Source organism: Scophthalmus maximus, chromosome 11 (assembly GCF_022379125.1).
Source record: "Scophthalmus maximus strain ysfricsl-2021 chromosome 11, ASM2237912v1, whole genome shotgun sequence".
NCBI classification, from domain to species: Eukaryota; Metazoa; Chordata; class Actinopteri; order Pleuronectiformes; family Scophthalmidae; genus Scophthalmus; species Scophthalmus maximus.
In genome coordinates, this window is record NC_061525.1 from 22,016,328 (window position 1) to 22,041,737 (window position 25,410).

General features: G+C 40.8%; 1 protein-coding gene across 5 annotated transcripts; it reads right to left on the reverse strand.

Moving 5' to 3' along the window:
- Positions 1–58: 58 nt before the first annotated feature.
- On the reverse strand, positions 59–24,115 carry glb1l2 (galactosidase beta 1 like 2). Of its 5 annotated transcripts, none has more exons than XM_035622104.2 (19): positions 23,619–24,112; positions 18,650–18,847; positions 18,450–18,518; positions 17,932–18,027; positions 16,363–16,471; positions 15,362–15,454; positions 14,353–14,434; positions 13,452–13,516; positions 13,046–13,130; positions 10,467–10,610; positions 9,329–9,409; positions 5,975–6,081; positions 5,212–5,358; positions 4,788–4,859; positions 4,407–4,485; positions 4,189–4,276; positions 2,441–2,555; positions 1,521–1,637; positions 59–608 (listed from the first exon to the last, which is right to left on the reverse strand). In XM_035622104.2, exons 1-19 carry the CDS (start codon positions 23,720–23,722, stop codon positions 525–527), a joined length of 1,935 nt encoding a protein of 644 aa, XP_035477997.1. In that variant the 5' UTR covers positions 23,723–24,112; the 3' UTR covers positions 59–524. The 5 variants fall into 5 exon arrangements, 3 of the variants coding, with proteins under 3 accessions (XP_035477997.1, XP_035477996.1, XP_035477998.1); XM_035622103.2 differs by having other exon boundaries at positions 18,650–18,850; XM_035622105.2 differs by having other exon boundaries at positions 18,650–18,835; positions 23,619–24,111.
- Between the last annotated feature and the right edge of the window lie 1,295 nt (positions 24,116–25,410).

Below are 25,410 nucleotides of genomic sequence, written 5' to 3' on the forward strand. Positions count from 1 at the left end.
GAAAAATAGATAGATAAATAAAGCAGTTCACAGGCTTCGTCGGCCTCGACTACTGACACAGTGATCCAACCAGTCTTTATTCACACATTCCTTTATTACAGCCTGGATGTAATGTATAAATTAAGTCTAAGAGCAGGCAAGCTTCTAACACTTTATTACGATCAAGATCATTCCCCGTCACAGTCCCTTGGTCTCCAATTATGCAGCGTATGAGTGCACGTTAATGATACTGTTGCTAAATTGAATAAAGGGGATTTGACAGAATGTCACGAATACAGCCACGAAATGAGAAATGGATGTGAGGACGTCGGTTACTGCGGCTGCGGCTGCGGCGACGTCGTCTGGTAAACACACCAAATGTCCTGTTCACCGACGTGTCACTTTCTCAGTGCTGCTGGTGTCGGCTGGGTGTCAGTGCCCATGTGGACCAAACTCACGTCTGCCGCCTTGGTCCCGACCTCTGCGGCGACTCTCCCATCATCCTCCGTTCCCTGTCCCCCCTCTTCTACGACCTCCTGTCCTTACTAGACATCGACGGTCATGCCGTAGTCAGGGCTGCTGGCGAACTGGATCTTACCATCTGTCTCCTGCTCTTCAAAGACAATCACCTGATGTGAAAAGAACAAAATTGAAGTTTAGCGAGGTCATGAAAGGACAGCGAGTGTGGGCGGTTGCGCATATGTCAATAAATGCACACTGGGAAGGAAAGTTAATAAAATACCAGAAATGCTGAGATATAGTAGATGTAGCTTCAGGCCTTTCCCAGAAATTGCAGCAGAGGTCAACAACATTACAGCCATAGCGTGATGGATGTTAGTAGCTATAATACTGCAACCGCTGAGCAGTGATATGATTTTACTCAGCTGCCATTAGTGGAGGTAAGAAACGGATGGCGCTCAGAGGACGTGCGCATCCAGCACGGCTTCAAAATCCCTTCAATTTGTCCTTTAAATAATACAGAACCAGATGGAGCTGACACGTTGATGGATTAGTTGATCGTCAGGAAATTCAGCAAGCTTTAAGTTTGTTAATTGGTTCATCATTTGAGTCTTTTATTATGCAAATATTGAGAGTTTTAATGTATTCAATTGCAAATTGAATATATTTGATCAGACAGAACAAGATATTTTAACAATGTCACCTTGGCCTCAATCTGAGAAACACTATTTTTCAATAGCTCCTGACATTTTACTGTCACAATAACCAATTGATTAACAGAATGTTAAAATGTTCAGCAGGTGAATCTATAAATCTATAATGAATACAATCGTTAGTTGCAGCCCAAAGTACACGTCGTTAATCTCTCTATTTCAAGGAGGTCTTGAGGAATTTCAAGGTGATCCAAACATGTTGTATGCCAACCTTGGCAAGGATTGGATTAAATTGTAATTTAAGTGCTGCAAAATGTTTTTCAACAAAGAAAAATCTACATGAATATGAATATAGTGTGCTACAGTGACTGATTAAAAAGTATCACTCGCAAGGTAAGCAACCGCAAATATAGATAAGACAGAATGTACCTGGTTGTCCCCCCTGTGAAGCCAGGGGCCTGGGACGTAGAGAGTCTGCTGCGGACCGATGGACCAGTATCGTCCAAGATTCTTGCCGTTGATGAAGATTACACCTTTAATCCATCCCTGTAAACAACAACCGGCAGATTCAACCAATGAAATGTTAATGATATTCAATCAATAACTGCACTATGTGCAACTGCATAAGAATAGGAACATTAACACAATATATTTTTCCAGCAGAGAACCTTTCAAGATCAAGATGTTCTCTCTACCGACATAAATTACATTTACATATTACTGTATGAATATAGCCACTGAATTATGAGTGAGCTACCACTCAATGGATCTTCTCAAAAAGCAGTTTTTTTCTGAAATTAAAGCTACAGTGTGTAATATTTAGAAGAGCTTATCAAAGAAATTAAATGTATTGTCCATAACTATGTGTTCATATATGTATAATCACCTGCAACAAAGGACCAATGTTTTTTTGTCAGCTCTGAATGAGGAAAATATAGTTTGCATGAGGTGGACCCGACCTCCGTGTGAGTCGCCATGTTTGCTACGTCGTGTTGAATGCGGTTGTTGCACAAAACGGTCCGGAATACGTCGCATTTGCGTAGAATTTTCAGACGCTGCCGGAAACCGGAAATGGAATCAGCGTTGCACCAGGATAAAGTGTCCCCTGTCGGCTGCTCAGCTGGTTGCGGTTTGCAACTTTACCACCAGATGCCGCCAAAAAATTACAAAAAATAAACGCTGGGGCTTTAATGATAAAATGATTATTGAGGAGCACCCCCCCCCCCCCCCCCGCACCCCAACTTCCTATGGCCTCGATTATTAAGTAACGTTTGAATTAAAAATGTCATTCTTGTAGTTTGTAATGCTGCTGTACTGTATTAGAAGTTTCACTGGTTGTTCCAACTCACAGGGAGTTTGATGAAGGTGTCTTTCGGGGAGCTGTTCACGTAGAGTTTGCCCTGGAAGAACCCTGGGAGGGAAGGCTGCTCACGCATAGACAGCCAGTGGCCTGTACTCTCCAGTCTGCCAAAGAAGGATATAATCCATACAGATAGCACCTTTCACAATAAATGTCATGATATAATAAAAAAAAACACAAATTTCCCTTGTCTTGACTTTTAGGAGGCGGTTTTTCAGCCGGCCATATATCATGTTATCCCTTATCATTCCCTATCATTTATCTGCCTGCGGTAAATGTCAATGTGTCAGATGTGAAAATGTGGACACGAATAGTATGCAAAATATTCAGATTCTCTGTCTTCTTATTTCGCCTATAGGTTATATTTTGCCTCAAAGTAAATTCAAAAGGTTGCCGTGATATCAGACCGGAACTCCTTCCGTGGTTATTCAGCTCCTCATTCAAGCAGGAGTGTCAGGCCCTGACATTTTCAGGATAGTGCTGAGGTAAAAGAAATTGCAATTTTGCATTACGTGGGGAAAGACCTGAAAATGGACAGAGAATATATCAAGATATATTTGACACACCAGAAGGTCAGATAATACTTGATGTTTAATATCAGTGTAACAAATATGAGTTGCTTACAGGAGGTGACCCAGAACAAAACAAAAAACACCTACAAATGAGGTGACGGTATTATAATCTGGTGATATGGAAGCATCCTGAGGGATATGTTTTTGCACTAGGTCCTGCAATATGACCTTATAATGCTTGGCTCTTGTACTTGTACCAGACTTAATGAATATTATGGGATGGAGCCACATTAAAGGTCTGCCAACATCAGTTTGCATCTTATGGTGCGTTCACACCGAATGCGACCCAAAGAGAGAATACATAAAAGTCCTTTTCAAAAGAAAGTGTAAGGAAGAACGGGCAAATGTTAGCGGGTTGTGCTTATTCGCGCTATTATCCTGCGGCCAAAGTCGCACGAGTAACGTGACACAAAAATTCCCTTTGTGTTTTTCACATAAGAAAGACCTTGGCATCACACACATCTATGCCCCTACAAATTATAGTCATGCAAAGCATTTACCTTTTTTCAATTACACAGTGATCTATGCCCTGAGCTCGTCAGTCGGTGAATGTATTTGTATGAATTGGCCTTAAAAGCTATGTACAGTTGCACTAAGAGTCCCTGTCGATTCAACCACCATGTCAGTTTTTCAGTAAATGGAGAATAACCATCTCTATAGAAATGAAAAGCTAAGGATCGATGCACACTCAGTCACTCACACACAGACAGGGGTGAAAACAAAACCCTGCTCCCTGCTTTGTCATCACGTAGGATATGAATAACCACCGATGATGGTTTGATTTTCATGATGTCTACACCGAATCAATGTCCTTGGAAGAGGCAGATGAATGGGCCTCACATTAAAACTGTCAAATACATGCCGCTAACTAAAATACCGTATTCAGAAAGGTGAAACGTCCTCTCTAGCATCGCCACCAGTGCAAAGACTTGAAAAGACTCCAACGGTGAAATCTAGCCACCGTGCCGCCTTTAATTCAAGATGTTTAACGTGAGTTACACTGAATTGGGATCTGATTCCTTCTTGTTTTTCCATCACATTACCACTGTGATTGTGTTAAGCGGGGAGATAATCGGCTGGGTGGAATCCAATGCAAGCTGATTTAATCACAGAGAAGCAAAAACATGGAGGGAAAGTGAACAATGAAATATAAAACGACACAAACCTGTTCACGAAGCCTGGCTTCATATCCAGACTATGAATAATGAAGTCTCGGAGGGGCTGCTTGTTTAATTCAACATCTCCGACCAGACCTGAAAAGGTGAGTCAAAGCTGCCTTCAGCTTTCTTATATGGTCTCCAATGTAAAAATAGATAATTTAAGAAAAAGACTTGTGCTGACTGGGGCATTTAAGTAGCAATCCGTTTGTGGGACCATTTGTACCTTTGCGCTGCACGTCCAGGCTTTTCCCATAATTCACTCTTCCGCAGTTCTCCGCCAGTAAACTCAGAGTTCTTCTTCCCTTCAGTGGAAAAATACATTGAAACACCAGAGGCATGAAATCAGAGGTGAATAATCTTCTCATCTGGTCTGATTTGAGATGATCAAGGCTGTTTCTGAGTTTACACTGTGAGGCTGAATTTGTACTGATGTTACATAAAAATTCTCTTGATGATTTTCTAGTTGAAGTAATGCTGAGACCCCGCTGCTAAAAAAACCCCCATCTATCAACACCGTCTTAAATCTCACGGTGCACGTTGTTAAACATTAACGACTTTATCCTTTTTACATAAGCTTCTAAAATAAATACAGAATATACGGTACCTTCCCGTCGGGGAGGGCCAGCTCTTGTGTCTTGTAATCCAGAACGCCAACAAAATGTCTGTCCACAAAAACCTAGAGAAGAAAGAACGCAGAGAATCATACTGAAGTGACATGACAGACATGAGCGTCGTCTTATAACTGGGTGACAATGATCAGGCGTGCGGCACCAAATTCTGGGCCATAAACACAAGCAGTCTCTTTGGGCCCTCCCCAAAACAAGGAGGCAAAATTACAGTCTGTCCCCCCCAGTGCTACGCCAGTGACAATAACAGCAGAGCAACTGGTTGCAGCCTGAGCTTGTTAGTTGCACTCCACAAGGACAGAGGTGTCATTTCCAACAAGCAGATTTCAGCTTCGCCGAGTGCAAACGTTCTCTCGAGCGTCGGTGCGTCATGTCGTCATGTTGGACGCTGTGTGTCCTCACCAGTGCTCTGTCTCTGATGTTGTTCTTCGAGTTGAGGACTCCTCCACTCGTGATGGTGGTCTCATACAGCGTGTAGCCGTACGACTGTCCGTTCCTGTTGTTGACGGGGAGGTTCTCCATGTTCACCGGCCTCTCCGACTTAAATGGCTAAAAAAAAAAAGAAATGCAAAAGAGGATTACAAGGTTTATTTGCATTTACAGTGGAAGCCCAGAATGTCACGTCAGTTCTCGGTGCAGATGGGAGCTCATGACTTCTGCCACACAATCTCCTCTTTACAACACGGCCCCATCCAAAGTGATGCTTTATCAAACCTAACGAAGCTCGCATGACTGAAATTCAGAGCGTTCCTTTTCCATCAGCGGCATTGTTTTTGCACATGACACAAGACAATAAACACTCCCTGCTATGACACGTTTAAACCCCCCCCCACCCAAAATTCTGTATAGATGTTACTGGGTCGGTGTAAATGATTACTGCAGGTCCCTGAACAGCTAGAACAACAGCTACTGTTGACGACAGTTAACATATTTAAAATATTATAATTTGGTGAGTGGGCAGGTTTGATGAGGAGCTCGTGCTACACGACCACGAGTTTATTTGACGGGGTATTTTATATATTATGTATCAAGTTTTTTTTTTATTTTTGACGAATCACTGATGTCTGTAAACAACCTTGTATGTCTGTTATGAGCAATGCAACACATGATGACGTCCATCATGGCCGTGCCTGGAGTTTCTCTCTGTGCGTCGTCTGTAGCTCACCTTGTCGGTGAATTGCAGACTGTCCCACAGAGACAGGTGCTGCTGGATGACAACAGGCAGGTACGCTCTCCTCTCCCGGAGAGGAGGCGGTTCAGGGAGCGCCTGGGCTTGAAGAAACAAGGAGGAAAAATTTAGGTTTGGGGTTTTTCTGTTTGTATGTCAATTCATGTTCAGTTTCTTTATCCTCTATCTTACCCAGGGCCCCAAACTAACCTTCAACGGGTACTTCAAACAGTGTATGGAAGATTATGACCATGGAAATTGAATCTAGTGTGCACTTGAAAAGAAACATGGGAAAAAAACAACAACACACACCTTGAAATATACACCTTTGCTGCTCGACACCTGCACAATCTTATTTAAGGGCGATTTCACACCAAAATTGCAGGTGTGAAAGGTTCCTCGAACCACGGTCCGGACCAATGGCCCAAAATGCTCTCGGTCCGGATCAAACTGAACCGTGGTTCGGTTCGTTAGCAATGTGAAAACAATTTTTGGTTTGGACTTTCAGACCAATTACAAGTTTCGCAATTTCGGGGTTTTACAATTTTCACAGGATTGCTTGCAGTCTTCGCCGATGATATAATGTTTGAACGACACGGAAGTTCATTTGGTGCAATCGAACTAGTGTCGAGTACCACGACTTGAAGTTGCTGATGAAAAATTAGCGGGTTTATACATTCTATAGGGAAACGCAGCCCACGTAGGCGATAACGACAGGACGTAGGTCCAAAGGATCTCGATCCGGATCGACTTTTGCTCAAGTTAAAAGCAATTTTTGCAGAGCTCTTAAGGCTCCTTGGGTTTATTCACCCTCCACAGCAGACCTCCTGTTTGTTCTGTATGTCACGAAAGATCCCTTTACAGTTGTTAACATGCCCTCTGACTGCTTTTTAAAGGTGTTAAAAGTATGCAGAGAGACACCAGCGGCTCCTCTGGAAAAAAGGCTTCAACAGCGTTTCCTTATCGCCAAGTGCTAACAGCTGGATCACTTAAGGGGAAGCTTGGAGGATAATGGCCAACACCTTTTTCCTCTAAATGTCTCTTTAATTGCTTACAAGCCAGTGCCCTTTGGTACTGTATAAATATTTGAGGGGGGGGAAAGTTGCGCAATGAAAAGACACACATCATTTTTCCCCCACACAAATCCCTAAGTATCCCAAATTACTATATGATATATTCAATTATTTCAAAGCAAGCGCTTTGAGTTCCTAGAAAAGCGCTATAGAAATTTTCACCACTGTGAAATAACCAACGGTGCAATAACCAACTGTGCAATACTCATATTTATTCCCCACGTGCAACTATTGCAACTGCTTCATATTTCTATATTTTGTTATATTTTGTACATACATAGTGGGGTTTTTTTTAAATCCTGTAAATTTCTTTCTATTCTGCTATTTCTTCTTTATTCTGTCCATTGTGCTGCTGTAACGACCAAATTTCCCCATTGTGGGACGAATAAAGGAATATCTTATCTTATCTTTTTTAGTATCATATCATATTTCGAAGGCAGTATGTTGCAGCGAAGAAACATGCCCACAGGGTTTAAATCAGTCATGCTTTTGACATCTGACTTTCTTTACAGGAGATGGTTGGAGGATGATTAAAAGTATTGATACTTTTGATTGATGGAATGCCTCCAGATCAACTGGTAACATTAATAGCGAGCAGAGACAGGCTGCTTCAAGAAGCATATGCCGCTTGCTTGGGTTTTCTTTTGCAATATCTGACGGCTTTGAAATAATGAGGAAAACCCCAGAGCATCTAGGCCACGAGTCTATTTCAAGAGCCACGGTGTTGACAAATACAAGTGTTAGACCTTTGACGGATCAGTCCGAGTCCACGGCAAGCAACGCAACAAAAACGCCGCTGCCGCCGCCACCACCGCAGGGCAAAGAGTAACTGACACATTGCGAATGAGTTGACAACCAAACAGTAATGGAACATCAAGCTGATCTAATTAGAAAAGAGAGAAAAAATTGAGGTCATGTGTTTGTGGTTTTCTACAGAGCACAAAGCCTTCCGCAGACGGGGCTCTCGTATCCAGGCCACTGCTCATTGTTCAGCAGACTACAAAACATAAGGAGGAATCACACACAGCGAGCGTTTCACAACCGTCTTCAATCACCACTGGGCCGGAAGAATCATTGTTTAGGTTTTTTGATGGGATTCAGTCCCAGATGGCCAAAATCTACACTTCCAGTGCTTGCCACTGGAGAAAAACGAGAGACTTCTGCCGCCGGACCATAAGAGCCATTAGCCTCGGACACACTAAGCCAGGGGCCTCAAACTTAAATTACCTGGGGGCTGATGAGTGTCCAGTCTGGTCAGTAGGGGGCCAGTCAAGTGCAGCTTCAGAAAAAAAAGCCAAACTGATAAATAACGCTGCTTCACGTTATATTCCTTCAACACGCCAACGTTCTCCTTGCAGATGAGGCAGGTGACACTGCTCCTGAACTCAACAAATAAAATGAATCCATCTCCCACTCCACCTCCTGAAATAGCCTGTGCTCATCATCAACTTTTCTCTTGGCTTCTTCGACAACGACACGTTGACCTCTCAACAAAAGACGGCGCTACCAGTCTGTGATTGGCCCAAAAAGTTACTCTCACTCCGACACTGGAACCACGCTCGCCCTCCTTGCTCGACCACACGCCCTCACTGACGACACCCACTCAACGCACCGTTATCCCTTTTAACTTGCGCTACCGTCGCAACACTCGGATGGGCACAAAGCGCGTGCCGTGCGCGGCGTTTTTTTACAAGAAAGACCGAGGTTGCGGGCCAGGTTTCACTGTGACTTGATATCAAATGGCGGGCCGCAGGAATTCGATTAGGGGGCCCGTGTCTGGGCCCGTGTGCCGGGAGTCTGAGACCTCTGCACTACATGGTTTTCAAAGTCGTAAGATTGCTGTGCCGTTCATACGACAAAACGCGCTGTCTGGTCTTTTTGTCATGAAAACACGGGAATGACGCGATAGAGTGCCGATTCGCGAGCCCTTGATTTAAAAAAAAATTGGAAAAATTCGTCTTCAAATTGTCTTCTGTGAACTCCAGAAAATTGCATAAGCAATAAACATGACGATGTAATTTTCACATTAGGGTCGAGGACTGAGGAGGGTCTTTGACTTTGAGAGAAAAAAAAAACCCTCGACAAAACCCACATCAAGCCACATGCTTGTAATCACATGCAGAGTTATCCCCCTTCATCCGAACGGAGAACAGGTTCTACAAGGAGAATTAACGTAAGTGGGGGGGGGGATGAAAGGAAAAGGGGAGAGAAAGGGGAGACAGAAGAGAGAGACGTGAGGCCCCGTCTCGGCAGCAACAAAACATACAACAACACTCACTGTGGTAGTGGCTGAATAAATTCCTCAGAAGATGGTACTTGGAGGTGTAATCCCCAGCCTCGGATAATGGAGCGTCGTAATCTGAAAGATAATGCGCTATCAGAACAGCAGGCTCAGGAGCCAGAGAGAGAGAGAGAGAGGGAGGGAGAGGCCTCTCACTGTGGCAGAGGCATTTACCGTGCCCCCCTATCAGACACCTGGAGACAGCAGGCGGCCCGACACACGTTCTGGGCTATCTTGACAGAAATTGTTGGGAAAATAAATAAATAAATAAAAGAGAAGGTAAAAGGCGTAAACACACGCTTGAAGGTCAGAGGTGGCCGTGCGTAACCGCGCGGCACTTTTCAGAATTCTCCTCTTTCCCAAAGAGCGAGGTCGTTGCAATGTTAAGTGCCCTACAGGAGGATGTAAAACCCATCGAACCGTCTTTAATTTACATTTCCGATGCGTTTTATTGGGCAATGAATTCATTAGTGGGGACTGTGCATATTCAAATTTTTCCGAGCATTCGAAGGTCAGAGGTTTGCGTGTATGGATAGCGCCATCTACGGATATTTATATAAGTATCCTCGTCGCGCTTATACAACAACTACTTATATGTTTTAGCTGGCGCACGGTGCATTTATCTGCAGCATCAATGGGCTTTAGTGATGAGCATTAAAAGCAGTACAAGTGCCAGTAATTGTGAATATGTCCCTTGGCATTAACCTGCAGGTTTGTGTTGAATGTTTGAGACTTTGACTTAGTTCAACCTTGATGAATCAACACTACATACACAAAAATTCTCTCTTTATTTCTTAAAGCTACAGTGTGTCATATTTAGAAGAACTTGTTGACAGAAATTGAATATATTGCCCATAACTATGTTTTCATATATGTATAATCAGCTTTGAATGAGGTAAATACAGTAACATGAGGTGGACCCCACCTCCGTGTGAGTCTCCATGTTTGCTACGTCGTGTTGAATATGGTTGTTGCACCAGTTTCAGACACTGCCAGAAACCGGAAATGGAATCGGCGGTGCGCCGCCATAAAGTGTCCCCTGTCGGGTGCTCAGTTGGTTGCGGTTTGCAATTTTACCACCAGATGCCGCCAGAAAAATTACACAACATGTAGAAAACACGTTGGTCACACGTACCGTAGCTCGTCACCATCGGTTTGGGCGCCGGTATTCCGACGGCAAATGCCCCGTTCATGAAGCCAAAGTTTGTCCCTCCGTGGAACATGTAAAGGTTGATGGACATGTCCAGCTTAAGTATATCTGTGACCACAGGTATCATGTCTGTCCCAAAAAAAAAAGGGGGGGGGGGGGGGGGAGAAACAAACATATCGCATTTTAAAAAGGTGCTATATGTAATGTTGCTATAGCTACATGGTCAGCATTAGCATCAACAGCTGTTTCCTTACCGGTCTAGAGGAAACCTTTGTGAGTTTCGCATCAAACTTAATTCCTACGGCAGTGGAAAACAACGGCAACCTTGTTATACTTCAATTTCTATCAATGTGCAGAAAATTGTGTCCTGAATTTGCCTTTCACGAATGACCAACGATGATTCTACTGCAGGAGCCAGTGTTTTTGTTTGCAGCCATCAATTTTTTGGAAGATGTCCAGAGCAACATTTGCGGACATTTGCGTCATCACATTCAGCCCCTCCGGGGAAAAAAAGGAAAATGTCCGGACTTCAGTGCATGTCTGAGAGCCACTAGAGAAATAGTGAGTCACTGTAACGCTCAGTCTGCCCACGGTTTAGCAAGATATGAGGAAGATTGTGTATGGTAACTCTTCCCTCGTCTTGTAAAAGATGTCTGAAGCTCTCGGCCAGCGACCATCACTATCACCTCCTGGCAAGAAACCATGTTCGTTGAGACTGCTAACATATAGCACCTTTAAATATATAATGTGTATACATTGGCTTAAGTCAAGAATAACGAAAGCAACGCTTAACATGTGGACCCATGAGGAACAAGGAGGAGAGAAAGAACAAAAATCTATTTGACTTCAGCTTCAACAAACCACAGCCACCGTTTTCAATAATCCCATTGCCCCCGATTCCACTTCAATTAAAACATGGATGGACCTCAGCCACACGTCCTATTTACAGGATAATCCATTTCAGCGCTACACACAAAGGATTGCTTATACCTTTCCTGTACAGCACAAAATTAGCTAAATGTGTTTCACAGCGAGCCCGTAGCAGAGCGAGCCATTAATTAATTCAAATCGGACTTCGGCAGAGAAAATTGCACTGACTTCAGTTATTTGAAAATCGGGGGGCACGAACCCCCGGTGAATAACAAGCGAGCAGGGTGAGTGACTAAAGCCGTACTCGGTTGGTTTGGCGGCGGCACGAAACTGTGACCGACCGTTGGGTGTGTTGCCGTCTGCGGAGCACTGAGCTGTCAGGTACACGACCCCCCCCCCCCCCCCCCCCCAGATATTCCAGTGTTCATTTCATGGAGCTGTGACACTTTCTGCACAGCGACGGTCTTCTCCTTCTCCTTTTCTCGCCGAGGAGAAAATGAATAAGTGACACTGGTGGCCCCCTTTTCATTTTTCTGGGGGGGATGTGGATGGCTGCTGGATGTGACAGTCAAATAAAATTTTTTAAAGGAGGCTTCAGGCTCTGCACAGAGCACTCGTATATAAGAGCACTCGAGATGATGATAGAAGGGCGTGTGCGACCGTCACTGATCTTTACGGTTGTGAAACAGGTGCCGTCGTCTATGTCACGACTGTACATCATATTTAAAAATGTCACCGCCCTGGCTGGAGCATGTGGATCGCGTCAGATGACTTATGTATGTACCGCAGAGAACATGCGAGTTAATCACCGGCCGTCTCACATTGAAGGAGGCGCCGAGCGAAAAAGAGCCAAACATTCGGTGCTTTCCTTTGTTTTACATCATTTCACATCAAATGGCTGCGAGTTCATTCATCTATTTTGACGAGTTAGGAGGGGTTTGAATAGAAGTGTTTCATAAACTACATTTTATGTAAATATTAAAACTGTATAATAAGGCTGTAAGTATTCCGTGGAGCGTTTTTGTGGCACTATCGCACAACAGAATGTTATTTAATGCAGTCGGGGGCCAAGACGATCATAGTCGGTGTGTGTGTGTGTGTGTGTGTGTGTGTGTGTGTGTGTGTGTGTGTGTGTGTGTGCGTAGCTATAGCAGATGTGGATACAGAGGAAGTTGCTTGAGATGAATGTGACTCCTACAAAGTAAAACACCTCACACCTGAGAATCAGTGGTGCACAACTTTGAACAATCCTGAGTTTGCAAATGTTTGATTTGATGTCTGGTTTGTCTGGTTGCTTAGCTCTTCAATTATCTCTCATAAATCTCTGACAAAGCCACGAAACCCCCCCCCCCAAAAAACAAGAAAGAAGTGACCATATGGGCTCTTCTGTGAAGAGAGACTGTTTCACACTCAGCATGAAGAATGTATTCATGTCCTTATTCCATCTTTCCACCTGGCACGGCATAGAGACCATTTTAATTGCAGCTTTTAAAAAAATAAAAAAATCTATCTAAAGCCCTTTTCACCCGTAGGCTCCAAAGCTCCGTCCGTACGGACAGAAACCATTTCGGCCTGAGCAAAGAATTCATCTATAAGAACATACACAGACATACTTGTTTCACTCCTATCAGGAATCATCGCCAAAGAATACGTCAAAAATTCATCTTTGTCGAAAAAGCAAAGTTGAGCCTTACCCTCGGCTGAATACACGTGATGAAGGTTTCCCCACAGATCGAACCAGCCGGACCAGTACTCCATCACCATCCTGGGCTTCTGAGGCTGAGGGTTAGAAGACATGGTTTGGTGTTGCTGCACACAGCACAAGTTGAACAAGAAGCGTATGAATGACCTTTCAGTTTCTTTGAGTAACGACCTTATTTAATGAAATTTAATGACATTTCCTGGCACAAAATCAGCGCCCAAAAATTCCATACCAGCCGAGCCATAAAGTGTACGTGGACAGTCTTCATTTGAAAAGAGCCAGAGTTGCTTATGATGCATTTATCCAGTTTAGTCTGATCAGATCAGAAAACGACGTAAATGATTCATAAATTCACCAAACATGAATGAAAAAAGGACGAGTGTGAGCATGAGACTCACTTGTATTTCATCCAGATACTTGATGTCGTTCGGGTTCAGTCTCTGAAAATTGATGGTTTCTATTGCTGCGGGCATGCAAAAAAAAAAAATAATAAGTATGCGTTAAAAAAACAAAAACATCAAGTCAAACAAATATAAAAACAAGCCTCACATTAGAGCTTATTTACTGTATGGGCTGATTATTGTTTAAGGAAAAACACGCAAACACACATTCTTCTGAACTAGTTCCACACAGCATGTTGTGTCCTTATGAAACCAAATTATTAATTAATTCACAAAGTTAAAAGGTTCTAATATGCTCTTCTACATGGCAGCGAGCATCGACCGTTCACGTCGCTGTGAACTGTATACGATGCAAATAGACTCATGCAAATCAGTCTTATATAGCATGCAAGGAATATGTTTAATTCATAAAAAATGATTTCAGAGACACATTCAGACATTATATGAATCCCCAGAGGAGAGTTTACCTCAATATGAAAAATTAAAAAACCAACTCCCAGGGGGAGTCTGCACTGAAATGATGTGAATCATGAGTTTGCATCGATAACAAAAAACAGAAAACTTTAAATCATATTAAGCCTTATTGTGTTTTTAAAAACAGTACAGATGCAGAAGAAATAGAATTATGAATCATAATCCATTTCTTTCTTTTCTGGTACCACAGTGTTTATGCCCGTTACAATTCCTGGTTCTACAGTACACAGAATCCTTTGTGTTTAGTATTTGGTTCTGAGCTGCAGCTGCCTGACACTGGGTCACGCTGGGCTCAGATGTCTTGTCGTTGTGTGTGAGAATACTACACACACCAACAACCATACTGTGTGTGTGTGTGTGTGTGTGTGTGTGTGTGTGTGTGTGTGTGTGTGTGTGTGTGTGTGACAGCCTAGTCTGACAATACCTCCTTTCACTCCTCCAAGCTTGAGTCCGTCCTTGTTGTCGGAGGTCAGCAGCAGCTCTGCGATGCCCCTTGACAACAACGCCTGGAGAGAATTATTATTATGAGACAAAACTCATTTCACTGTTGAATTCTACAGACACAGGGTGAAAGGGGGAGACTGTACAAGTTAGTAAGTGTATTTGTTAAAGCCCGCCCAATATAAATCGGTTGGTCGATTATATCGGCCAATATCAGCACAAAAATCGGTATCAGCTCATGTCTACTAATATTAAATCTTTTGTTGTACAGAATAAACTATGCAGAACTTTTTTTTCATTTATGTTGATCCATCCATCCATAACCTATACCACTATATCGTCGCAGAATTATGCTGATATTTTACGTAAAATGAATCATGTTAATTTTCTTAATTCATGTTCTATATAATTGGTTGAATTTGTGTTTTCTTTTTGTTTATAGTTATTTATGATTTATGTTAAATTTTATGGTTAAACTTAAATATCAAGACTCATTTCGATTTCTTTGTCATAAAGGTTTGATAATGACATCTTAGGAATCACGAAGAGATTAACATTTTTTTTTAGAAATTGTATATATATATATTACAAGGACATTTTGTAATCCTTAATCAATATCGGTCAGGCAACCAGTTATGATTAGGGCTGCAACTAACGATTATTTTCATAATCGATTCATCTTTTGATTATTTTCTCGATAAAACGATTAGTCGTTTGGTCCAATGGTTTGGTAAAATAGTGAAAAATGTTGATCATGTTTCCCTTAAAACCACCAAGATGATGTTTTGTTTTGTCCACACACCAAAGATATTTAGTTCACAGTCACAGAGGAGCAAAGAAACCAGAAAATATTCACATTTAAGAAGATGAAATCAGAGAATATTTACTTTTTCACCATAAAAACTACTTGTACCGATTAATCGATTAAAGTAATCGATTACCTGTTGCAGCTCCAGTTATGATTGAAATATTTTAACATTTCTGTGTCTTACTTCTTTGACGAACGGCATGTATTCTGTATCCTCGGCATAGGAGCCGTATTCATTCTCCACTTGAACGGCGATGATCGGACCACCTTGGGAGTACTGCGCGTTAATCAGCCAGCAGATAAAGAAGACACATATTAGGACTTGACACCAGCTCTTGAAACATTCACACCTTCCCTCTGCACAGTCTGACTGTTTGTTTTTTTAAAACACCCGTGAAATGGAAATCAGAGCTTGTTCAACGATACCAAGAAAATATGGCTGAGAAGAAACAATTTGCACAGTTCCGAGTTCAGTATGGTGCATTTTCTTGCCAGCAGCGGTTCCCATATGGTCGGCAGCGGCGAAGTTATTGCACTTTATTTTAAGTAGGTGGTAACAAAAATATTGCACGTAAGAAAAAAATGATTGTAGATCCAAAGATTCTCCTCGTCAAAATAGTTCAAACTTTAAAGTCTTGCTGGCAAGTTGCAAAAAGGCCATTTCAAAAAGAAATTTGCACAAGGTATGATCGCCAACAGTTGAAATATTTGAAAATGGAAACTGCTGACTCACAAAATAAGGACTCAAGAAGAAAATCGGAAAGGACAAATGGGAAAAAAAATGGACGTTTACGCAGCAACGACAAAAATGAGGGACTGGAAAAAGAATAAATGTATATCTTATAGCAGAAAAGATTTATTTACAATAATCTTACACGCATGTCAAATGAATATGTACATGAGGTAAAGCAATCTGGGTTTTTTTTCTTTCTTTCCCCTTTTCATCTTTTCTATCACTTTTGTGTTCCTTGTACTTGTAATATGGCAAAAACACAATAAAAATGTAAGTATATGAAAAAAAAAAGTTTAACCTTGGTCCCATATTTTAACTGAATGAATTCTGATATCTGCTCAAAATATGAATAAAAAGAAATCTGAATAAACAAAACCGTATGTTTATGTTTTCATCATATATTTTGATTATGTTTGATATCACGTGCTTCAGTCCAATTTTTTTTTTAGTACCTGGTGTGGAACGACTCTCCCGACGAGTTGATCGAAGAAGGCGTCGACCGCGCCGGTGAATCCCGGGTACGTCGTTCTCAGTTTCATGTTTTCATCGCGTAGCAACCAACTGTGAAGAGGAAATCCACACAACAATAACAACAAAATAAGAAAAAACACTCCAATGTCCCCCCCCCCAAAAAAAGGAGCAACACGCATCAAACGAGTTCCTCGGAGTGCTGTGAACTACTCGCCCTTTAAAAAAATGTGTAAACCATCAAACAGATAACCGACACTACACTTAAAGCACGACTATCTTGAAATGGCGGTGGCGCGGGGAAGTCACGCTTCGCCGCGTTCCACTCCGTTTAGATGATTATCAAATAAACATTACCTAGACCTCACATTCCCTCGAGGCAGCACTTCTCCAAAAAATACATACTTCTACAATCTTTTTTCCCCCCCCAAACAAAATTACAGAAATAAATTAATTCATCGTTTCAGGGAGATGTGCCTGTCAGATTTAATTTTGAATATCTGCCACAAAAAAAATTCATCAGTGACTCTCATGGGAGCAGCAGTGGTGTTACATTTATATGATACATTCTCTTTGCATAATGTCTTCTTTTTATTTTTATTTTTTTGGAAAAGCAGTAATTCCACTTACATTATTATAAAGTAAATTCACATAAGAACTAGGGCTGCAACTAACGATTATTTTAATCGTTTAGTTGTTTGGTCCATAAAACTGTGAAAAATTAAGATCGTGCTTCCCAAAACCTCCAAGTAGTGTTTTGTTTTGTCCACACACCAAAGATATTTAGTTTACTGTCACAAAGGAGCGAAGAAACCAGAAAATATTCAAATTCTTTTTCATAAAAACTTCTTGAACCAACTATCATAGCTCATAGTTGGCGATTAATTTAGTAATCGATTACTAATTGATTAACATTAGCTTAATTATTTACAATTGAACATGGGAAGCGTTCATCTTAGATTTTTTTTTAATTATAAATGAAAAGAGCAAGCTGTTAGATGCGATAAGGTCGTATAACTCACTTTATATTCTCACTCAATTATTCTATCAAGTCTAGTTAACGTCTGACCTTATAGGTTTAATGTGCTCGGCCCACTTAGTCCTAATCCGGAAAAAAAATATATTTTGGGATTTGCATAATATGTCTTCTAACGTGCGTCTGGCCACATTGTCTTTTTTTTTTTTTTTAAATCATACATATAAAACTGCAACGTCACTCCAAGAAATTCCTTGTTGCAACACATCTACTGAATGTGGCCAAATACATGAGAGCACACTTAAAATAATTCACATAATTAGCCCATGAATTATTTCCAATTGTTAAATGGATTAAGCCTGCAGCAAAAAAAATACTTGCCAACTCACGGATTACCTGACTGAACAGTTAATTTCTGAGCCAAATTTATGAGATGAACTCAGCGCGACACCTTTTCTATTTCTAAAACAATGCATTGAGGCGTCACTGTGGCTGTGAGGCAGATGCAAAGAACAAAACTGCAAAGGTAAACACATACTGTACAGTAACCGTGGCTCTGCTGCCTTTTTTCTTTTACCTGGGTAGTCCCCCTAAATCCCACTCAGCACAGATGTAGGGCCCCGGACGCAGAATCACCCAGAGGCCCAGGCTGGCTGCGAGGCGGAGGTAGGCTCTGGGAGGAGGACACAGGAAGTACAGAAAGGTCAAAGGTCTTATGAGGGATCCATTCATCATCTGTAAGGTCAGTTTAATATGTTTCTGCGACAGTCGGTGTAAAGCTGAGGCACATAATCATTTTTAACTCAAAATGTAGCAAAGTATAACAAAATGGCAAATATCACATTCAATTAAAATCACATTTTTGGGACGATGTCTGACTGATGGACCAATAACATTTTAATCGATATATCAGCAATCACAGACTCTGATACTGCACAACCAATTAATTACATTTCGTAACGTTACTGTAGATGTACACTGTCTTGTTATATCACATTTTTCAGGACTGTGGACAGCTGAGGTGTCGTTTCGCAATTTTTTTGCAGCGCAACACTGCCCCCTGCTGGAGTTGACCTGCTCCCCAACATTTCTTACTCTATATCCAGCTGATCTTCGAAGTTGAACACCCCTCGCTCAGGCTCATGCAAGTTCCATGGCACGTATCTTAAAAGAAGGGGAAAAAAAGGAAATATAAACTTATGGTAAAATAACATTTTGTGAGTTTTAATAAAACTGTGACGTGACTCGTAATCTGCAGCAAAAAACAAAAATCTGTCTGGTGCGTTGAGGTTTACGTTGTGAGAGTGTTGAGGCCACAGGCCTTCATCTTCAGCAGCCGGTCCTCCCAGTGGGCTCTGGGGACTCGGAAGTAGTGGATGGAGCCTCCCAGGACGCGGAAGGGTTTCCTCTCCAGAGTGAACTGCGACGAGTTGGCTCGGAGACCCTCCAGGCGGCTCATTCTCATCGGTTCTTGGCGATTCCAGCTCGGCAACATACAATTCACAAAGTGAAAAAAGGGGGGGGGATTTGCTGAACTAGTGCAACTGGAGTAAGGGCAGTGAGATTTGAGACAAGTTTGTCTGATGGGACACAATTATTCCCGTTGAGTGAGCAACAATATTAAGTCAAATATGTATGATAGTGTACAAATTATCTGATTTCAGCTTCTAAATGTGAATATGTTCTGGTTTCTTTGCTCCTCTGTGACAGTAAACTAGATATGATTTTTGTGAGGACAAAATCAAACACCGTTTTTTGATTTTGGGAAACCCAATTCACTATTTTATGACGTTCTATGGACCAAACAACCAATGGTTTTAATCAACAAAATAAATGGACAGATTAATCGATTATGAAAATAGTTGTTCGTTGCAGCCCTTACAGTACAGTACAATATTTTAGCACCTTCCCCTAGTTTTTGGTGAGATATGAGCCTGCCTTGCACTGAGGCTGTGTTGGGGAAGTAGGAGGTCCCCTCCCATTCGCCGCAATACATTGTTATTGCAGCAATAAACGAGAGATTACAGAATTTCCTTTCGTTGCAATCACCAGCATTGAAGTCACAGAGTAAACAAAGGCGTGGACGCCATGGAGCGGGTGTCGAGATTAATTTCCAAGCTCAAAGAAATAACAGTAGCTACACATTTCCTCCCAGAGGGACGGTAAGTTAACCAAAAGCAACCACGAGCAAGAATATTGAAGTTCAGCCAGTTGCACCGCAGAAATCATTTTGAGGAAATGATTGTTGGCTCAAGGTGGCTTGGCTGTTATCACTGCGTCTGAATGTAATCGCAATAGAAAAGGTCTCAACCTGGAACAGTGATGGGGAGTGAGTCTCCTGGCAAAAACATGGCCCTTGGTCAACAAACCATTTATAGATATATGCACTGTAGGGCTGCAACTGACGATTATTTTCTTAATAGATTAATCTGTCGATTAATTGCTTAGTTGTTTGGTCCATAAAATGGTGAAAAATGTTGATCGTGTTTCCCCAAAACCACCAACATGATGTTTTGTTTTGACCCAACACCAAAAATATTCAGTTTACTGTCATAGTGCAAAGAAACCAGAAAATATTCACATTTAAGAAGCTGAAATCAGAGAAATTTTGACTCTTTTTTCCCCATAAAAACTACTTGAACCGAGTAATTGATTATCAAAAGGATTGCCGAATAATTTAGTTGTTGATTACTAATGGATTATCTGTTGCAGCTCTAGATATATGTACAGTATGTATGGTGTATGTATGTGTACGTGTGTGTGTATGTATTTATTATTTATTACTTAATTTTAATGCACAACACTGTACTTATTAGTCATGTGTTTTATCCAATCGAAACCACTGCACATTTTTTCACAAAGCAATTACTTTTCTTTGCATGTCATGTATAAAGTTCTTTTTCCATTTTTATTGTATATTTTTTCGCTATATTTTCTGACCTTCCTCTTCCCAGATGCCTTTGACTGTTGTTGCTGCTGTTACAGGTGAATTTTCCCAGTGTGGGATTAATAAAGTCTTATCTCGTCTCTTGTCTTATCTAGGGCTGCAACTACCAAATATTTTCATTACTGATTAAAATGTTGGTCGTGTGTTCCCAAACTCCAAGGTGATTTTGTTTTTTGTCCAAACACCAAAAATATTCAGTTTAAGAAGCTGGAATCCTGGAATTTAGCCTTTTTTTTCCATAAAAAATATTACTAATCGATTGTCAAAATAGTTTGCTATTAATTAATAGGTGACTAATCGATTAACTGCTGCAGCTCTAATCTTATGACGTGTCTCTAATCAGTTCGTCCTGTTCCAGAGGGCTTGTCTACTATGTACATGAATTAGCACTGGATACACGAACATGATCTTATCCTGAGCGGAGGAAAGATGAAAGCCAGAAGCCTGGAGAAATTGATTGTTAATTCATGAATGTTATTGCCCACGGCCAGCAGGGGGGGGGGGGGGGGCCGGGTCAAAGTTCAGGTGCGACTCGCTCGGTTTCCTTGCAATAAATCTGAGCGTTGGCTAATAAATATAGACAGTGACATGACCAAGCAAATACAATCGAAGAGTTAAACCATTCAAACATGAAGATTTCAGTGGGCGGGGTTTTCTTATTGAAGATTCATCTGAATTCATGCCTCGTTAAGAGATTTATTGTATAAAGTTACCTGGTAAATAGTTTGTTATAAATAAAGATAGCTGGTTAAGAGTTTTTTATAAATAAATATAGCTGGTTAAGAGTTTTGTTATATATAAAGTTAGCTGGTTAAGAGTTTTTTATATATATAGTTAGCTGGTTAAGAGTTTTGTTATATATAAAGTTAGCTGGTTAAAATTTTTGTTATGTATAAAGTTAGCTGGTTAAGATTTTTGTTATACAAGGTTAGCTGTTAAGAGTTTTGTTATTAATAAAGTTAGCCGGCTAAGAGTTTTGTTATATATAAAGTTAGCTGGTTAAGAGTTTTGTTAATAAGTTTAGCTTTTAAGAGTTTTGTTAATAAGGTTAGGTGTTAAGAGTTTTGTAATTTATAAGGTTAGTTCGTTAAGAGTTTTGTTCTATAAGGTTAGTTCGTTAAGAGTTTTGTTCTATAAGGTTAGCTGTTAAGAGTTTTGTAATTTATAAGGTTAGCTGGTTTAGAGTTTTGTTATATAAGGTTAGCTGTTAAGAGTTTTGTAATTTATAAGGTTAGCTGGTTTAGAGTTTTGTTATATAAGGTTAGCTGTGCACAGCTGGTTAAGAGTTTTGTTATATATAAAGGTTAACTGGTTAAGAGTTATGTTATATAAGGTTAGCTGGTTAATAGTTTTGATATATATACGGCAAGCTGGTTAAGAGTTTTGTTATATAATGTTAGCTGTGCACAGCTGGTTAAGAGTTTTGTTATATATAAAGGTTAACTGGTTAAGAGTTATGTTATATAAGGTTAGCTGGTTAATAGTTTTGATATATATATACGGCAAGCTGGTTAAGAGTTTTGTTATATAATGTTAGCTGTGCACAGCTGGTTAAGAGTTATGTTATATAAGGTTAACTTGTTAAGAGTTTTGATTTATCAGGTTAGCTGGTTAACAGTTTGATTATATAAAGTTAGCTGGTAAAGATTTTTCTAATGTAAGCTGAGCTGGTTAAGAATTGTGTTATATAAGTTTAGCATGTTGAGATTTTTGTTGTATAAGTTTAGCATGTTAAGAGTTGTTTTATATAAGTTTTGCATGTTAAGAGTTCTGTTGTATACGTTTAGCATGTTAACAGTTGTGTTATGTAGATTCAGCATGTTAACAGTTGTGTTATATAGATTCAGCATGTTTACAGTTGTGTTATGTAGATTCAGCATGTTAACAGTTGTGTTATGTAGATTCAGCATGTTAACAGTTGTGTTATATAGATTCAGCATGTTAACAGTTGTGTTATGTAGATTCAGCATGTTAACAGTTGTGTTATGTAGATTCAGCATGTTAACAGTTGTGTTATGTAGATTCAGCATGTTAACGGTTGTGTTATGTAGATTCAGCATGTTAACGGTTGTGTTATGTAGATTCAGCATGTTAACGGTTGTGTTATGTAGATTCAGCATGTTAACAGTTGTGTTATGTAGATTCAGCATGTTAACAGTTGTGTTATGTAGATTCAGCATGTTAACAGTTGTGTTATGTAGATTCAGCATGTTAACAGTTGTGTTATGTAGATTCAGCATGTTAACAGTTGTGTTATGTAGATTCAGCATGTTAACAGTTGTGTTATGTAGATTCAGCATGTTAACAGTTGTGATATATAGATTCAGCATGTTAACAGTTGTGTTATGTAGATTCAGCATGTTAACAGTTGTGTTATATAGATTCAGCATGTTAACAGTTGTGTTATGTAGATTCAGCATGTTAACAGTTGTGTTATGTAGATTCAGCATGTTAACAGTTGTGATATATAGATTCAGCATGTTAACAGTTGTGTTATGTAGATTCAGCATGTTAACAGTTGTGTTATGTAGATTCAGCATGTTAACAGTTGTGTTATGTAGATTCAGCATGTTAACAGTTGTGTTATGTAGATTCAGCATGTTAACAGTTGTGTTATGTAGATTCAGCATGTTAACAGTTGTGTTATGTAGATTCAGCATGTTAACAGTTGTGTTATATAGATTCAGCATGTTAACAGTTGTGTTATGTAGATTCAGCATGTTAACAGTTGTGTTATGTAGATTCAGCATGTTAACAGTTGTGTTATGTAGATTCAGCATGTTAACAGTTGTGTTATGTAGATTCAGCATGTTAACAGTTGTGTTATGTAGATTCAGCATGTTAACAGTTGTGTTATGTAGATTCAAGCATGTTAACAGTTGTGTTATGTAGATTCAGCATGTTAACAGTTGTGTTATGTAGATTCAGCATGTTAACAGTTGTGTTATGTAGATTCAGCATGTTAACAGTTGTGTTATGTAGATTCAGCATGTTAACAGTTGTGATATATAGATTCAGCATGTTAACAGTTGTGTTATGTAGATTCAGCATGTTAACAGTTGTGTTATATAGATTCAGCATGTTAACAGTTGTGTTATATAGATTCAGCATGTTAACAGTTGTGTTATGTAGATTCAGCATGTTAACAGTTGTGTTATGTAGATTCAAGCATGTTAACAGTTGTGTTATATAGATTCAGCATGTTAACAGTTGTGATATATAGATTCAGCATGTTAACAGTTGTGTTATGTAGATTCAGCATGTTAACAGTTGTGTTATATGAGGTTATATAGCTGGTGAAGAAGAGCTCGTCTCACCTTGTGAACTGATAAGCGACCACGGCTCCGACAGCGACGCAGAGCAGCAGGACGTATCTCTGCTTCAGCGACAGACGGACGCAAAACACCGACGAGCTTTCCATCGGCGACACAGACGTCAACCCGGTGCCACGAGCCCACAGTCCCCGGCGGGACGTCCCTCCCTCTCTCCTCGTCCGGTGGAACGCGCCTGTCGCGGTCACTCAGGTGCGTGGAGCCGGTGGGAGCTCACGTTCAACTAACCCATGTTCACGTCGCGCACTGGGACATTCGTACTTCCGGGTGTTGAAGAAGAAGGCGAACAGAGGAAACAGCGGAGGTCTTCGTTGTTTCGGACGCGGCGGCGGAGGCGGCGGCTGCGGGTCGGTCAGAACTCCTCCGATGTCGCCGGTGTCGCCACCGACTATTTAAGCGCCGCGAGGGAGCGCGTGCGCCGCGGCCGCGGGAGCGCGCGCGCACACCTGGTCGTCAATGCCCCTGTTTACAGGGACCGTCGGGAAATGACGCTCCTTTACAGACTAGAAAAAACGCAGAATATGAAAAATTGTCCACAAGTCTGCTGCCTTTAACCTTTTGTGTGCTGTTCATGTTTTTGTTGTTCTGCCAGTGTTCGTGGGTCTGGTGGACCCGCTGCATTTTGGGACGAATAAAGGTATATCTTATCTTATCTTAATATTTGCCCTTTACCTTTGTTAGATCACATTTATGAATTAAAGTGCTATTCGTTTTTTGTTTGTTTTTCAAATTCCAGTCCTGAGCTCGTGTTTACGATGTCCCACCGCGTACAAGTAGAGTTTAACTTGTTAGATTGTGGGAACGCCGCTGCTGGGTAATGGCAACATGGACGCCAGTGGGAACGTTGTCACGTTCCTGGTCTAGAAATATAAAGAATTTACATGAATACTAATAGTGGAATTAGTGCAGTAGTACAATCAGTTACCAGTAGTGGGCATGAAGGTGCAAATGTGCCGGGATTTATGTTTTAATTTAGATTAAACAAACAATTTAGATTAAACAAAAATGTAACTTGCAATTTTAACTTATCATTGAATGATGACGCCTTGGACATTTTTGATAACATCAGCAAATGCATCACAACTCACGGCCTGGGTCATGCCACAAGATGGCAGCATCCGTATTCTGGATAATATTTGGCTTCACTTTTTTTTGTACAGTGGCAGGAGGAGGTGAAGACGTGTCGTCCACCTTTGTGCACAATGTTTGGCAAAGGGCTGAAAAAATAAAACATCTGTTTTGGTCTGGCATGCTGGTGCTTTAGTGCGACATCTAATACCAATATATTAGCTGTATTCAAATCCGTGAAGCTGTTTGTACATAGTGGAAAGTTAATTCTTGACCACAGTTGCACACGGCCCCTGGTCTGTTGGCGGTGAGTAATTTTGGACCCACTATTGAGGGCAGTAGTACACTCTTATCTATCTGTAAACTATTCCATGAAGCCAACATTTGATGCAATATAATAATGCAATGTAATGCTCCCTCCCTTCTCTGACTGAGAGCCACAGGGAAAGTGGAGAGAGAGAGAGAGAGTGAGACACAGAGCACTGTTATATTTTTGTTCTGAAACAACAATAGTTTCCCTTTATCTCCAGTTTTTGAGGCCTCCCGGCATTGTCCTCCTTTCACATGGTACAGCTTTGACAGTCATTCTGCATCTGGGCTTTCATGACAAGTCTTGGTAAGGTTTCTGCTTTTATTGTGCTTTTTAGAGTAAATTTAGTCTGTGCAATCCATGTTCATACAATGTACGATATATATGATATTCAAGTAG

Excerpts from the sequence above, each read along its gene's own strand:
- glb1l2 (XM_035622103.2), bottom strand. The coding sequence starts at position 23,722 with ATGGAAAGCTCGTCGGTGTTTTGCGTCCGTCTGTCGCTGAAGCAGAGA. Across the intron at positions 14,435-15,361 it reads ACATGCCGTTCGTCAAAGAA|GCGTTGTTGTCAAGGGGCAT; the intron begins GTAAGACACAGA and ends AATTCTCTCCAG. Across the intron at positions 5,359-5,974 it reads GTCTGCAATTCACCGACAAG|CCATTTAAGTCGGAGAGGCC; the intron begins GTGAGCTACAGA and ends TTTTTTTTTTAG.